Source organism: Oncorhynchus mykiss, chromosome 4, assembly GCF_057628025.1.
Source record: "Oncorhynchus mykiss isolate SJ-2025 chromosome 4, ASM5762802v1, whole genome shotgun sequence".
Lineage (NCBI taxonomy): Eukaryota > Metazoa > Chordata > Actinopteri > Salmoniformes > Salmonidae > Oncorhynchus > Oncorhynchus mykiss.
The window spans coordinates 19,211,064-19,228,820 of record NC_143025.1 but is presented as its reverse complement, the minus strand read 5'-3'; the positions used below and the strand labels follow the sequence as shown (position 1 = coordinate 19,228,820).

Sequence of the window (17,757 nt, the reverse complement as noted above, 5' to 3'; positions counted from 1 at the left end):
TGAATTTATTTCACTTATTTCTTTATGTGAACTCTAACTCAGTAAAATTTTTGAAGTTGTTGAATGTTGTGTTTGTATTTTGGTTCAGTGTATGTTAAGGTCCTGCACTGTACAGTGCACTCTGTCCCCCTGCCAGAAATCAATGGACATCCTTATGCAGGTATAAAGCTCCTGCTGTTCATCCTCAATGTCATCATGTTTTTCTACTGGCTTCAGATTTACTACCTTCCACTGTTAGCCATTATTCTGCCACATATTATAGGCTACAAAACTAATTTTAGTTTTCAATTCCTCGACAGGAAATGGAATGAAGGTATTTCAGGGTGGTTGAACAGGTACCATGCATACATAAACAATAAGAGCACTTCACAAAAAGCATGCAGGGTCAAGGATGTTTGCAAGTCATTACATTTGGTAATTGATGACCGTACTTTTCAAGAACAGACATTTACGTCATTTAGCAGATTCTCTTATCCAGAGTGACTTAAAGTAAGTAGTGAGTACCTACATTTTCATTCTGGTCCCCCGTGGGAATACAAACCCACAACCCTGGCATTTCAAGTGCCATGCCCTACCAACTGAGCTACACAGGACATCCAAGTCCATTGAGTTCTTTAGAAATGGATTTTCTACAATGACTTCATAGTCAAAGGCTATAAGAGGATATATTTTCTGTTTTTATACTGCAAGTTGCTCAGACAACTGTGTAATACAGTGGGGCAAAAAAGTATTTAGTCAGCCACCAATTGTGGAAGTTCTCCCACTTTAAAATATGAGAGAGGCCTGTAATTTTCATCATAGGTCCACTTCAACTATGACAGACATTATGAGAAAAAAAATCCAGAAAATCACATTGTAGGATTTTTTAAATGAATTGATTTGCAAATTATGGTGGAAAATAAGTATTTGGTCACCTACAAACAAGATTTCTGGCTCTCACAGACCTGTAACTTCTTCTTTAAGAGGCTCCTCTGTCCCCCAATTGTTACCTGTATTAATGGCAACTGTTTGAACTTGTTATCAGTATAAAAGACACCTGTCCACAACCTCAAACAGTCACACTCCAAACTCCACTATGGCCAAGACCAAAGAGCTTTCAAAGGACACCAGAAACAAAATTGTAGACCTGCACCAGGCTGGGAAGACTGAATCTGCAATAGGTAAGGAAGCAGCTTGGTTTGAAGAAATCAACTGTGGGAGCAATTATTAGGAAATGGAAGACATACAAGACCACTGATAATCTCCCTCGATCTGGGGCTCCACGCAAGATCTCACCCCGTGGGGTCAAAATGATCACAAGAATGGTGAGCAAAAATCCCAGAACCACACGGGGGGACCTAGTGAATGACCTGCAGAGCTGGGACCAAAGTAACAAAGCCATCAGTAACACACTACGCCCCCAGTGACACAAATCCTGCAGTGCCAGACGTGTCCCCCTGCTTAAGCCAGTACAGAAGATCCAGAAGAAGATTGGGAGAATGTCATATGGTCAGATGAAACCAAAATATAACTTTTTGGTAAAAACTCAACTTGTCATGTTTGGAGGACAAAGAATGCTGAGTTGCATCCAAAGAACACCATACCTACTGTGAAGCATGGGGGTGGAAGCATCATGCTTTGGGGCTGTTTTTCTGCAAAAGGACCAGGACGACTGATCCGTGTAAAGGAAATAATGAATGGGGCCATGTATCGTGAGATTTTGAGTGAAAATCTTCTTCCATCAGCAAGGGCATTGAAGATGAAACGTGGCTGGGTCTTTCAGCATGACAATGATCCCAAACACACCGCCCAGGCAACGAAGGAGTGGTTTCGTAAGAAGCATTTCAAGGTCCTAGAGTGGCCTAGCCAGTCTCCAGATCTCAACCTCATAGAAAATCTTTGGAGGGAGTTGAATTACATATTGCCCAGCAACAGCCCCAAAACATCACTGCTCTAGAGGAGATCTGCATGGAGGAATGGGCCAAAATACCAGCAACAGTGTGTGAACACCTTGTGAAGACTTACAGAAAATGTTTGACCTCTGTCATTGCCAACAAAGGGTATATAACAAAGTATTGAGAAACTTTTGTTATTGACCAAATACTTATTTTCCACCATAATTTGCAAATAAATTCATTACATTTTTTTCTCATTCTGTCTGTCATAGTTGAAGTGTACCTATGATGGAAATTACAGGCCTCTCTCATCTTTTTAAGTGGGAGAACTTGCACAATTGGTGTCTGACTAAATACTTTTTTGCCCCACTGTATATAGCTAGACACACACACCTACTATTTTCATATACTCTACCACTTGTCTTTGTCTGATGAAGATGTAGGGTTGCACTACTAGTGCGTGGTCATCCCTCCACCATGTCTGTGATGTTGTGTAATGGGTAGAGGATAGGGTCATGGAGAGGATGTTCATTTAAGAGTCCTACTGCCGGTGGCTGCGCCTACATGCCTCAGGTGCCACATATGCTTATTTACTGTACCACAGCCCAGTCCTCTGTTTCCCTGTCTCTGTCTCTGGACGACCCTCTGTCACTAACTACAACGCTCCTCGCCTTGTCCTGCCTGCACACCCACATCTGGAAAGCACAGCCACCCCACTGGACAAAAACTGGTTGAATCAATATTGTTTCCACGTCATTTCAAAGTCATCAATGTAAGGGCATTTTGTCGTACTTTTTTTACCCCACTTTTAACCTAAATCCAATGACATGGTGAAATGTTTTGTTGATGTCACAGGGAATTCACGTTAGTTGACAACTCAAAACTAGACGTGCAAATCAAAACTAGACGTTGAACACTGCCTAGTGGGACAGGTGTCTCAACCCTCTACATTTACAAATGGCCTAGAGTGAAATCTGACACTGGAGGTAATTTACGAACGCACCCTTTATAGCATGCGAGAAAATATGTATTGCATTGAGTCATTTCAGAGTTGAATTATGTCCTTTATATTGTAGGAAAGAATATTGCTCCAAAAGGTTTTTAATAACAACAGAGAGAAGAAACCACAGTGAGGTGATAATGAAAGAGCTACGATTTAGATGGAGGTTGGTAGTTGGTAAGACAACACCATTGGGTGCACAGCCTAGGAGGTTGGTAGTTGGTAAGATAACGCCATTGGGTGCACAGTCTAGGAGGTTGGTAGTTGGTAAGATAACGCCATTGGGTGCACAGTCTAGGAGGTTGGTAGTTGGTAAGATAACACCATTGGGTGCACAGCCTAGGAGGTTGGTAGTTTGTAAGACAACACCATTGGGTGCGCAGTCTAGGAGGTTGGTAAGACAACACCATTGGGTGCACAGCCTAGGAGGTTGGTAGTTGGTAAGATAATGCCATTGGGTGCACAGTCTAGGAGGTTGGTAAGACAACACCATTGGGTGCACAGCCTAGGAGGTTGGTAGATGGTAAGATAATGCCATTGGGTGCACAGTCTAGGAGGTTGGTAGTTGGTAAGATAACGCCATTGGGTGCACAGTCTAGGAGGTTGGTAGTTAGTAAGACAACACCATTGGGTGCACAGCCTAGGAGGTTGGTAGTTGGTAAGATAATGCCATTGGGTGCACAGTCTAGGAGGTTGGTAGTTGGTAAGATAACGCCATTGGGTGCACAGTCTAGGAGGTTGGTAGTTGGTAAGATAACGCCATTGGGTGCACAGCCTAGGAGGTTGGTAGTTGGTAAGACAACACCATTGGGTGCACAGCCTAGGAGGTTGGTAGTTGGTAAGATAATGCCATTGGGTGCACAGTCTAGGAGGTTGGTAGTTGGTAAGATAACGCCATTGGGTGCACAGCCTAGGAGGTTGGTAGTTGGTAAGATAACGCCATTGGGTGCACAGCCTAGGAGGTTGGGAGTTGGTAAGATAACGCCATTGGGTGCTCAGCCTAGGAGGTTGGTAGTTGGTAAGATAACAACACCATTGGGTGCACAGCCTAGGAGGTTGGTAGTTGGTAAGATAACAACACCATTGGGTGCACAGCCTAGGAGGTTGGTAGTTGGTAAGATAACGCCATTGGGTGCACAGCCTAGGAGGTTGGTAGTTGGTAAGATAACGCCATTGGGTGCGCAGCCTAGGAGGTTGGTAGTTGGTAAGATAACGCCATTGGGTGCACAGCCTAGGAGGTTGGTAGTTGGTAAGATAACAACACCATTGGGTGCACAGCCTAGGAGGTTGGTAGTTGGTAAGATAACGCCATTGGGTGCACAGCCTAGGAGGTTGGTAGTTGGTAAGATAACACCATTGGGTGCACAGCCTAGGAGGTTGGTAGTTGGTAAGATAACGCCATTGGGTGCGCAGCCTAGGAGGTTGGTAGTTGGTAAGATAACACCATTGCATGCATTTTGAAAGCCACCCTGGCTTCCTGGCATCATTGTGTGCAACTAGGGGAGGATATTTCACATAGCATTACTGTGATGGAGTGTGGGTCATTGGAGGGTGACATTTAACTTAATGTTCTTTTGAACAACAACTCTGTGGCGTTAACTCAAACTGACTTTGCTTAGACGGATAGATCGTTTGGAAGTGTTTGTCAAGGACCTCACCCAATCCCGGTTTAACCTCGGAGCAATACTGTCTGAATGCTGCTCATACAAAATGTCAGCTTACCATTTGTCACCCAACAATGAGGTACCGTTTATAGTCAGTCAACGTAGTCAATACAATATTTTGTTTGTAAAAACAATGAAGAAAATAAAGATAAGACAATGGTTGCTGGTGAAGGGGCTGGTCTGGACCATTGTCTTGTCTATGGATCTAGTATCCATACGTTATCCATAGCCACCCATCTATCGTAGATTGTGAATCAGTGGTGGTAGTGGTATGGGTAGATGGGGGGGTCTAATGACGCAGGTAAGGTTATGTCACTGTCAGTGTGTCATGACTGTGACATTTTTTCATTTGTATTATTCAGCGGCTGTTTCGAGAACCCCTCACGTATACAGTAAGGGTCTTTCTATAAACTAGGGTACCAGTGAGGATTTTCCTTGTTACAGCTGTTGATAAGTCATTGATAATTAAATCAGCAAATTGTTTTAATGTCATTACATTCAGATTACAACTTCACACATCATCATCTAATCTAGGAAGGAATTTTCCTAATGACAGTCAAGTGATGAACAGCTGGTGTGTGAAACAACAGTGCTGGAAATAAGGTGTTTGCGAGTAATGTCCAGAATATTTTGGAGTCTCATTTGTTAAGCCGGTGAAGACAGTTGTGCCCCGATCCACGTTGGATCTAATACTCCTAGCAAATGGATGTTGATAATCTGTTGTCTGCTTGATTTACAGGAGGGTCTCGTTTGATTTAACAGAATAAGCATCAAGGTAATAAGTTCATGTTTTCATATGTTTTTGTGTCACGGAGTGGACAGGATAGACTACCCAACGCTACGCTATCCTACACAAAGCTATCCTACCCAATACTACGCTATCCTACACAAGGGCCACTAGGCCATGTAATCCATTGTCATTATACACAGAATACTTAGAAGGAATAGCGTTGGGTAGTCTATCCTACACATAGCGTATGTATTCTGTGTATAATGACAATGGATTACATGGCCTAGTGGGCTTCTTCACAACATTATCTGGTAATGAAATATGACAAATACATTTTGCTTTCCATGTTGCACCTGCAATTTGAAACAATATAAGGGGCTTGAAGTAGCCTACTTTACTTGAACTTGAATGTGGAGCTCAGAAATTCAAGTATTGGAAAGGCCTACCTTGAAAATCAGACATTTCCTCAATTCGGTGCTTGAAAATGCATTGCAATTATTGTAGCCAATTTAGAAGTTCTCCTGCTCCCTTATAATTATCCTTGATATCATTCTTGATCCATTTTTGTGAGAGATGTGGCCCCTTTAATTTTGTTTCCAGCTGCTTCAATTGAAGGATGTTGTACTACTCTGTAGCATTAGTGGCAATACGTATGTAACTTTTTGGGCAACCTAAATTCACATAGACATATGAGTTATAGATCTATTAATCTATGCTTACCGTTCTTAAGTTTTGTTTTTGCATAAACACCAGCTTCAAACAGCTGAAACAACAATATTTTGGGGGTAATGGAAAATATATTTCACAGTGGTTTAGATGGTACAATGATTCTCTACACTATACTAGCTTATTTTGTCATACAAACGGAAATTAGGCAAACTATTAAAGTTTCAGCAACTAGGAAATGGCAGATTTCTGCATAGTGCACCTTTAAAACCACGTGTGGTTGTTATGAGGATGACAGTGTTTAATGTTGGCTTCAACTTTGCTTTCCAGAGAAATTCTTCCATTAAAAAAGGAACCTTGTTTTTGGTCAGTTTGTCATTATAAAAACAGTGATGGTGATATTCAAATGGTGAGATGAATACTACCCCTATTCATGGCTTTGTTATGTGTGTCTGCGGCAGCCACATAGACTACAGAAAAATCGCAATGCATGTATCAAATCTATTTAGTCAGGCAATGTCCACATTATTTTTCACATATTTTAGAATGTAATCATATTTTGAATAACAATGCATTGGCAAGGTCCCCAGAAAATGCATTCTTCTCAAATTGGGAATTGCCTACTATTTGGGGAGGGGGGATAAAAGTTAGGCCCTATATGTCAAGTAGTATAAGTTGGCCCCATTATTTATAAAAAAGACCCATAAGCCCCCTCCCAACCCATCCTCTGTGTGCCATTGGGTTTCTCCATACGATACAAAGTAATCACTGATGATTTTAATAGAAAGCCTCTATAAAGCACCTCTTACTCCTCTATAAAGCCTCTATACAGTACCTCTTAGTCCCTCTATAAAGCCTCTATACAGTACCTCTTAGTCCCTCTATAAAGCCTCTATACAGTACCTCTTAGTCCCTCTATAAAGCCTCTATACAGTACCTCTTAGTCCCTCTATAAAGCCTCTATACAGTACCTCAGTTCCTCTATAAAGCCTATATACAGTACCTCTTAGTCCCTCTATAAAGCCTCTATACAGTACCTCTTAGTCCCTCTAGAAAGCCTCTATACAGTACCTCAGTTCCTCTATAAAGCCTATAAAGCACCTCTTACTCCTCTATAAAGCCTCTATACAGTACCTCTTAGTCCCTCTATAAAACCTCTATAAAGCACCTCTTACTCCTCTATAAAGCCTCTATAAAGCACCTCTTACTCCTCTATAAAGCCTCTATACAGTACCTCTTAGTCCCTCTATAAAGCCTCTATACAGTACCTCTTAGTCCCTCTAAAGCCTATATACAGTACATCTTAGTCCCTCTATAAAGCCTCTATACAGTACCTCTTAGTCCCTCTATAAAGCCTCTATACGGTACCTCTTAGTCCCTCTATACAGTACCTCTTAGTCCCTCTATACAGCCTCTATACAGTACATTTTAGTCCCTCTATAAATCATCTAAACAGTACCTCTTAGTCCCTCTATAAAGTCTCTGTACAGTACCTCTTAGTCCCTCTAGAAAGCCTCTATACAGTACCTCTTAGTCCCTCTATAAATCATCTAAACAGTACCTCTCAGTCCCTCTATAAAGCCTGAAGAACACATGAACATAATATGACATCCATTATAGAGCAGACAGCAGCCATCATCAGTCACAGTACTTTGCATATCGCCTGAGGACAAAAACACACTTACGTGTGCTATTTACCTCCTTGTCCATCTCCTCCGACCTGCCCTGTCACCATAATGTCCACAGTGGTTCCCCATACCACTCCTGGCCTGCTGTCCTCCAGTGGTGGCTGCGTGTCCTTGCCTGCTGTGGAGGGCCCAAGGCCCAGACTGGTAGTGCAGCAGTGATCCATCATAGGACTATGAGGTGGAAGGTAGAGGGGAAGTCTGGGAAATAGAGCCCATCCAGAGAATCGATTTTCATGCTGGCCTACTATGCCAAGTGCCCACGGGCTTCCCCATGCTGGCTGGGTATTACTACTTCTGATGATGGGACCTCAGAGAGAAGTACTGTGTTTTAGACTGAGGAGGACATGCTTATGTAAAGTGTGAGTGGGTATGGTGGTGGAGCTGAAATCGATGCGAGTCTATCACTTGCAGTGGAAACGCTGGAGAGATTAGATGATGTGCTGCCTGCTGGAGAGATTAGATGATGTGCTGCCTGCTGGAGAGATTAGATGATGTGCTGCCTGCTGGAGAGATTAGATGATGTGCTGCCTGCTGGAGAGATTAGATGTGCTGCCTGCTGGAGAGATTAGATGTGCTGCCTGCTGGAGTGCACTACACACACCCACACCTCTTCCTTGCTACCTCTAAGCAGTATCCAACACCCACATATCCTTAAGTATGATCCCCAATTAGAGACAACGATAATCAGCTGCCTATAATTGGGAACCATACTCAATCCCAAAACATAGAAACCAAATTACTAGAACACCCCCCCAGTCACGCTCTGACCTAAACACCATAGAGAACCAAGGGCTCTCTATGGTCAGGGCATGACAACTACTTAAGTCATATTTTGTGGACTCTGTACTTTACTTTACTATTTATATTTTTGACAAGTTTTACTTTTACTCCACTACCTTTTCCAAATGCATGTTTACGTTTGTCTTGTTTGGCAGAACTTCTGCAGCACCCTCTTGCCCTGTCCTCTCTTAATGTCCCTCATGTTTCATCATGTGGAGGCCTCACATTAAAGGCCTTCAGGTCAGCCCTTCAACTCCATAACTCTGAATTGGTATCTGTAAATAAGGACAGACATAATTTGGTAAACGGCTCTTCTCATCTACACATTCTCTGAATTTGCCATCCACTTTGTCCGCTAATAGCTGTTATGCAAACACAGGTGAACGAGGAGAAGCGGACAAACAAGGCTGAGGTGAATATAGTGTTGCAAAGATAAAGACGTTCCCCTCTATATTCTAAATCTGTCTCTGTTGCTAACCTGTGCTTGGGACTTTGGAGCTGAAAAGCCACACTTTGCCAGAATCTCTCTGGGTGTTTTCGGGGGCTGCTAGGTAATTCGCTCCGGCCAGAGAACTGATGAGTTCAGGGTCACTGTATCCACCCACTCCACAGTCTGTGTTCATCTGGCTGGCGCTGTACTGTATAGTATGGTCTCTTTAGGAGAAATGGGAGAACTATTGTTCTTGGCTGTGTGCCCCCCATAAGTACAATGACTTAATATATTATTCATTCGTTTTTACATCGACCCATGCCTGGGGAATTGCCATATGATATTACACTCCCATTGTTTATTCAATACCTCTGCAGCTTAAATTTGATGAATTTGAAAATCACACAGGGCACATAGAAAGATATGCTAACAAGACCATCAAGTAGGCCATCATTTTATTTTGCTCAAAAGGACCTTGTATGGGCTTTCCAGGAAGATACTGTAACATTTAAAGGGCAATTAGATTGCATTGTGTGGTCCTTAAGCCTGGCAAAATAAATCCTTGAAATCGATAACATTTGCATTTCCTAAATATGCCTGACATGCATTTCCTGTGTCTCTTCAAAGCTGTACTGTACGAATGCATTTATCCCTTTAAACTGATCAGAAGACATTATTATCAGCTAGTTTTAGGCTGTGACAGGTCGACTAATGGGTATACTTATTCCTATGTCTCAAGATCAATTTAAATCAGAGCGTGTAGATCTTAGGAACATGAAAAGAATGTTTAAATCATCCGTGGGAGTTGAAAATCCTCTGATCACACCCTGTGTTGTGTGTGTGAAGGTGTGAGGGGGTTGGGTGTGTGCATACCATATTGTGTCAGAGGGGAGGAGACTATAACACAGTGTTAGAGTTCTCAGAATTCTTACTAATAACCCCCCAAAGGAAATGACATTAATCTGGGACTTTAGCAGCATTTCTGTCTAATTGATTCATACATTTATGGCACACTGTGTAGAGTGCATATTTCATGAGGCGTTGCTATGTTTAACCATTCTAGGGCATGCTCCTCTGTTCATGATTTCACTGTGTTCATTTATGGCTTGTAGTAAGTAGAGTATCTGTGTGCTCGGGTGACACACAGAACACATGGCTTGGGGACTTCCTCATGCATGAACTAATGGGAGTGACAGGTCTCATGGGGTTTTAATACATTTACTCCTTCGTAAGCCCACCATTTAATGAATATGATGTTATGGAACGCGTTAATCCTGGGATGTTTCATGTCAAAGGTATAAACTGGAGAAAATGATGGATTGAGGAAGGGATTAACGCTCTGATGCAGGTGGTCATTATCCTGTGGAGTGGTCTGTTATATGAGATCCAGGCAGAGTTCTTTCAAGCAATATGGAGATGTAATGGAAGTATTATAGTGTTGTGCGCTGGGTCGTAGCCTTGTGTGATGGGTGACATTGCCTGAGAGCTACACTAAAGAGTCAGTTGAACACTATAACACTCGCTCCCGGATTGAACACTAGATTTTCTGCCCAGCGGTATTGCTTGATGTTGGAGCATGGAGGCATGACAAACAGGGTATGAGTCAGTTAGACAGAGTCTTGGTGTGATCTTTAGATCTTTAGATCACACTATTGTTTCTGACCTATTTATGATGAGTAAATGAACTTTTCACTCATTATCTTCTGGGGTCCTTCCTCTAAACAGAATAATAATTTACTGGGAACTCAGACCGGGTTTCCCATGGTGTGTAACCCTCTGAGACTTGACTCAGAGCACTAGCTGTAATTGTACTTCAGTGCGAAGTTAATTAAAACCAGTAATTGTAATTTTACTCATTTACAGGGTTTGATCTCAACTGTTGGAGGGGATATACATGCACTGATTTGTCTTTGTCTGTTTCATTCTCTCTCTTGGTCTCTGTGGACAGGTGTCTGGAGCAGTGATCCAGACCCAGTGGTGCAAAGGTAGTGAGGGGACATGGCAGCTGTTCCAGGCCTGGGGTGGCCTGGCCTGCTACTGTTGCTGCTGACTACTGTGGCCTCCACTCAGAGCCAAGGCTGTCCCCAGCGCTGTGAGTGCATGGCCAAGCTCAAGTCTGTGGCATGCCAGGGCAAGCGCCTGTCTGCCTTCCCCGACGGCATCTCCTCGGACACACGTCTGCTGGACCTGAGTGGGAACAGGTTTCGCTGGGTGGAGCATGGCGACCTCCTCTCCTTCCCTCGGCTGGAGGAGCTGGACCTGAGTGAGAATATCATCACCGTCCTGGAACCCAACGCTTTCTCCAGCCTGCAGAGCCTGAGGGTGCTGTCGCTGAGGGGGAATCAGCTCAAACTGGTCCCCATGGGCGCCTTCTCACGCCTCACCAACCTCACCACACTGGACCTGAGCGGGAACAAGATTGTCATCCTGTTGGACTTCACCTTCCAGGACCTGAAAAGCCTGAGGAACCTGGAGGTTGGTGACAACGACCTGGTCTACATCTCCAACAAGGCCTTCCTGGGCCTGGTGGGTCTGAGGGAGCTCACCATTGAGAGGTGTAACCTGACCTCCATCTCCAGCCAGTCTCTGTCCTACCTCCGCAGCCTGGTCACTCTGCGCCTGCGCTACCTCAGCATCTCCTCCTTGGAGGACCAGAACTTCCGTAAACTGGGCGGGCTGCGGGGGCTGGAGATCGACCACTGGCCTTTCCTGGAGCACATCTCCCCCCACAGCCTCCAGGGCCTTAACCTGTCCTGGCTGTCGATCACCAACACCAACATCACCTCCGTGCCCACGGCCGCCCTGCGCAGCCTGCCCCAGCTCATCAGCCTCAATCTCTCATACAACCCCATCTCTGTGCTGGAGTCCTGGGCCCTGAGGGACTTGGTCCGTCTAAAGGAGCTGCACTTGGTCAACACCAACCTGATGACGGTGCAGCCGTATGCCCTCGGCGGCCTTCGGCAGATCCACCTGCTCAACCTGTCCACTAACGCCCTGGTAACCCTGGAGGAGGGTGCCTTCCAGTCCGTCAATACCCTGGAGACGCTGCGTGTGGATGGGAACCCTCTGTCCTGTGACTGCCGCCTGCTCTGGATCCTCCAGCGCAGGAAGACCCTCAACTTTGAAGGGAAGTCCCCAGTGTGTGCAGGCCCCATGGAGGTGCAGGGCAGGGCCCTCAGCGCATTCTCAGACTCTGCCCTCTTTGACCACTTTACCTGCCAGAAGCCCAAGATACGCAACAGGAAGCTGCAGCCAGTGACTGCCAGGGAGGGCCAGGTGGTGTCTTTTGTGTGCCGGGCGGAGGGTGAGCCCACACCTATCATCTTCTGGGTATCTCCCCAGCGCCGCCGGATCACTACCAAGAGTACTGGACGTGTCACCGTCCTACCCGAGGGAACGCTGGAGATTCGCTACGCCCAGCTGACCGACACCGGCACCTACATCTGCATTGCCAGCAACGCCGGGGGCAATGCCACCTACTTTGCCACGCTGACCGTGAGTTCACTGCCTCTGGACGCTGCACTCATGGCCAACCGCACATACTACACAGGTGACCTCAACGAGACCAATCTGAACGACACCAAGGTCTTCCTCAAGTTCACCTTGGACCTCAAGACAATCCTGATATCCACAGCCATGGGGTGTTGCTTGTTCCTTGGCGTGGTGGTTTTCTGTTTCCTGATGCTGTTCGCATGGAGCCAGGGCCGGGGACAGCACAAGAATAACTTCTCAGTTGAGTACTCTTTCAGAAAGGTGGACGGCCCTGCAGCCAGCGGCGGACAAGGAGGGGCCCGCAAGTTCAACATGAAGATGATTTGAGTCAGAAAACGGCTCACTCTGTTTACTAGTAGACTCAGATGGGGACACAATAATAACTTTGGACTTTATGATTCGGATCCCTATTGGTTCAGAAATCAACACATTAGGTGATCTAAGACAATGTACTAAAACTTTGTTTTGTATTTGTAAATGTCTGTATCAACAAAAAGTAAATAGGTAAATGGATTTGGTACAGACACATTTTTTCTCATTTGCTATTTGTGTATTGTGGTTTATCTTGTGCAGAGGAGTCTGGATGATAGTTAAAGATGTCACTAAATCCCATTGACTGTTAAAATTCTAAACACAACACCCCTGCACAGCTCCATCTGTCTCTCTGCAATGCACCCTCCCCTTTTAAGGTTCTTAAAAGAGGAGGGTGACCTGGAGCTCTGAGGTATGGGAACGCATGGAAAAAATGACCTTTATGTTAAAGCATTGCATGCATTATCACCGCTTTTGCTTCCTGGCATAGAGCAGTATAGTAGAGGCACTTGTAGAAGTTGCACACATGGGGCAAACATTTGTAGTCTAGGGTCTGGGAAAAATGTGGCCTTTTATATTTCTTGCAATTCTACATAATTTTAGATGACTGGAGACTAGCAGAATATTTTTTATACCTCACAAATTATTAAATTGTCAGGCTACTTTGACACTGACAAACTGAGAATCTGAGATCAATAAAAACGACCTTGTCTTGAATCCATCAGTAGCCTAGGCCTAGGTTTGTGGAGACACATATTGTACAATATGAGGAGGAAAATATAGTCATAAAAAGGTTTCCAGTTTCACTGACTCAACCAATGATGAGCAGCTCACTCATGGACATGGCCGATGCGCTCGTGCCAAAAGCTTGTCGCTCTCGTTTTACTTTGTAAGACAATGCTGTTCGCTTAATAGGCCTGTTTGGAAGTTGATAACTTGGTAGCCTACAATCAGATTAGTATTGTTTTTTCGGCAGGATCCCTTTCATTTCCAACCTGTGTTTTCTCGCGATTGCATTTTAAATATTGCGAAAGGCCTGTTTTGGCTGCATGCTGTTCACTGACAGATTTGCCTCGCGTTCCTGACTCTCAGCATGCCTTGTGATTGGGCTACACACAATCCACAGCAAGGCTATTTAAAAAAATATATTGATTCTCTGTAGCTAAATTATAGTCCAACTCCTGATGTAGTATTCAGAATTATGTCATTTCTTTCTGAACATGGAGGTCATTCTATTACTTTGGCAAATGTATTTGAATTCATCATGGGTGCTGTGGCACCTTCAGCACCCCTCCTGCGTATATGATTCTATAAGGAAATAAATGATGAAGTGCAACTCTGGAGAGATGAGAGTTGAGAGGCTCATGTCTATCAGAACAGGGAGAGGGAGAGAGCTCATAGAAAGTGAATCTCATTCTAGTTATGTGAGGGATAGATGCTGTCTTCTCTCTCTCACCGCAGCTCTGGCCATGCGTTGGTGTATAAAGGTTACAGTGTTGCGCCAACCATAAACCCCCGCCTGCCAACACAAATCAATTCTTAGAATATTAGGCACGTTTTAACATGACGTTTTTCAGGGGGCAGCCAGGAGAATTACAAAGGAGAACTTGAATTAACTCTGATAGCTTTTATTAGGATTTTTACATTTCAAACAGTGAAAATTATTTGTCACGCAACGAGAGGTACCGGATCCTGATAAATGGGTTCTGGAAAGAAGCAGTCAAAAACTGAGAGGTGCCGGCTCGCTCAAATTACGCCCTGCTTAACAGTATTTTATATTGTACACTCCCAAGCTAAAACCATACAGAATGACTCCAAATGCAAACTACATTACAGGAGACGTCCAACCTCATCTGTCATTCAACAGCATTAAATGCTGCTTCACATTTGACTAGTTTCATTTTTCAAATGGATTTGTTACGTAAAGTACCCTGAATGACCAAGTGAAAAATTTATAAACCTGGTGTACAGGTGAGTGATCACAAACAAAACCAGACACAATTTGCTATGGGATCAGATGGAGGTGGTGTATTTAGCAATAGTGACATGCCCTCAGACTGCACCCCATCTGAAAATGTATACAAAACGTTTTGTGTATGTATATTGTTGTTGTTGGGTGTTCAGATTTGTTGTCTCAGTTTCTAAATTACTTGCTATATAACCTTTGTTAATTCGTCATTGTCTGATTGCAACTCAATATTAGGCATGTGTTCTTAATGTTTTGTACCCCCAGTGCATTTTGTAATCTTTAAAAGCTATTGTGGTTGATCATAATGTGTTGTAAGTCAGATTTTATGTGGATAATTCTAAGTATAATTTCCTAACTGGTAATACCCAGTAATTTAATTATTATCAGACACAGATTGCCTGGCACAGAGATTTGCCCTTTCTGTGCTTTCTAAACAACTTATAAAGGGCAAGCGTGCAGTGTATTTGATCAGTTTCCTCTTTTAGGCTTAGGAAAGCAGTGGGAAGCCTGGTGACCAGCAGTGACAGTGTTTCTCATCAGGACCCAAGTCTCAGAGATATGCAGGAAAATGCTAATGTGACAGAGACCTTGGATGCTGGAAGAGAGGTCACAATGGAATGGAGCTAGGCTGTGCTAGAGGGCCTTCCGTGCCCAATCACAAGGGCTGACATCATTTGCGTTCTGCAGATTAATTAGAATAGGATCAGAAATTATGTGAAGATTACACTGTTCTTGAATATTTGTAAAATGTGTATTTGATTATGATAGCAGTATTTTGTATATTTTGGAAGGGCAGTTATAGCTAAGGTTTTTTGAACCAGTAATAGGCAAAACTGTTTAATCATCCCTCTTAGCACTTTGTGCAGGTTCCTAGCACATACTGTAGTCAACATCCGTATTAGCACTGTGCAGCTGCCTAACACATAATCATTATTCTCTTTCCACACTACAGGAGAAAATTCTTATTGGGATTTAGGGTGCTAACGTAGCACGGGATGTGTGAAACTTACTTCTCAGCCTGAAGTGTCCCGATTTGCGCCAGCGAATAACTAGCATTTCGCACGGCGCTGACTTTTCAGGAGGACGGTCACGTGTGCTAGCAAGGCAGAGGTCCTGAGTTTGCGCCAGGTATGGACCAAATCGTGAGAAAGTGGTACTTGCTAAGCAAGCAGCGTGACATCCTTTACACACTAATTTCTGATCCGTCATCGGGCTGATTTAAAGTTAATATCAACATCTGCCTGTCTATCTGTGGTTTGGCACTATGTCATGCTAGTTCACTGGCTCCATAGATCGTTCCCTCACTCAATGCCCCATTGCCATCAGTCCCAATAGTTTACCTTTGCAGCCCTCTGCTGGAAGAAGCGTAATCTACAGCATCGTCACTGGAGAGAGGTTCACTTCATTCTGAATATATGTACAACAACGTGTAGAACAGAGAATCATGTCAGCTCTTCATTGCATTTCTATCTGCAATGTTCAACAACTTTTGGCAACTGATCCTGGACCTGAATGCACTGCACATTTAGCATCAGGCCTTCATTGAATACTAATAATAAAATAACTACTTTTGTGTTCTGTGAAAAATAACAATATGATAAACATTCCTGCGCTTCAGCATCCTAAAGATTACATTGGTGTTGTTTACATTGTCCTGCAAATGTTGGGATAATTTTGTATATTACTGTATGTTTCATATAAAAAAAATACCCCAATTCAATTAAGCACCCTGTTTGTAACATATACAGTGCTTCCGAAAGTATTCAAACCCCTTGACTTTTTCCATATTTTGTTACGTTACAGCCTTATTATAAAAAGGATTAAATACATTTTTGTAATCAACAATCTACACACAATAGCCCATAATGACAAAGTGGAATCAGGCAAAAAAAAATGTTTGCAAATTTATATTAAAAAAACAACAACAACTGAAATACCTTATTTACATAAGAATTCAGACCTGTTGATCTGAGACTCGAAATTAGCTATGGTGCATACTGTTTCCATTGATCACCCTTGAGATGTTTCTACAACTTGATTGGAGTCCACCTGTGTTAAATTCAACTGATTAGATATGATTTGGAAAGACACACCTGTCTAAATAAGGTTCCACCGTTGACAGTGCATATCAGAGCAAAAACCTAGCCATGAGGTTGAAGGAATTATCCGTAGAGCTCCGGGACAGGATTGTGTCGAGACACAGATCTGGGAAAGGGTACCAAAAAATGTCTGCAGCATTGAAGGTCCCCAAAAACACAGTGGCCTCCATCATTCTTAAATGGAAGAAGTTTGGAACCACCAAGACTCTTCCTAGAGCTAGCCTCCTGGCCAAAAATATCAATCGGGGGAGAAGGGCCTTGTTCAGGGAGGTGACCAAGAACCCAACCAGCCACTTTGACAGAGTTCCAGAGTTCCTTTGTGGAGATGGGACAACCTTCCAGAAGGACAGTCATATCTGCAGCACTCCACCAAGTAGGCCATTATGGTAGAGAGAACAGACAGAAGCCACTCCTCAGTAAAAGGCACATGACAGCCCACTTGGAGTTTGCCAAAAGGCACCTAAAGGACTCTAAGACCATGAGAAACAAGATTCTCTGGTGTTATGAAAGCAAGATTGAACTATTTGGCCTGAATGCCAAGCGTCACGACTGGAGGAAACCTGGCACCATCCCTACACTGAAGCATGGTGGTGGCAGTGTCATGCTGTGGGAATGTTTTTCAGCAGCAGGGACTGAGAGAATAGTCAGGATCAAGGGAAAGATGAGTGGAGCAAAGTTCAGAGAGATCCTTGAAAACCTGCTACAGGACCTCAGACTGGGGGAAAGGTTCACCTTCCAACAGGACAATAATCCTACGCACACAGCCAAGACAAGGCAGGAGTGGCTTCGGCGACAAGTCTCTGAATGTTCTTGAGTTTCCCAGCGAGAGCCCGGACTTGAACCCGATTGAACATCTCTGGAGAGACCTGAAAGTAGCTGTCCGGTTGGGACAAAGTTTGAAAGGATCTGCAGAGAAGAATGGGAGAAACTCACCAAATGTAGGTGTACCGAGCTTGTTGCGTCATACCCAAGAACACCCGTGGCTGAAATCGGTGCCAAGGGTGCTTCAACAAAGTACAGAGTAAAGGGTCTGAATACTTACAGTACCAGTCA

General features: G+C 43.8%; 1 protein-coding gene across 1 annotated transcript in view; it reads left to right on the top strand.

Annotated features, from left to right (window-relative positions):
• The window catches only part of LOC110521441 (leucine-rich repeat and immunoglobulin-like domain-containing nogo receptor-interacting protein 3), a 42,816-nt gene extending 26,491 nt beyond the window's left edge, over positions 1-16,325 (top strand). Inside the window, exon 2 of the mRNA XM_021598988.3 lies at positions 10,781-16,325. Coding sequence (XP_021454663.1) covers positions 10,831-12,651 — 1,821 coding nt within the window. The 5' untranslated portion in view covers positions 10,781-10,830 and the 3' untranslated portion in view covers positions 12,652-16,325. The remainder of the gene's footprint in view (positions 1-10,780) is intronic.
• Positions 16,326-17,757: the final 1,432 nt, after the last annotated feature.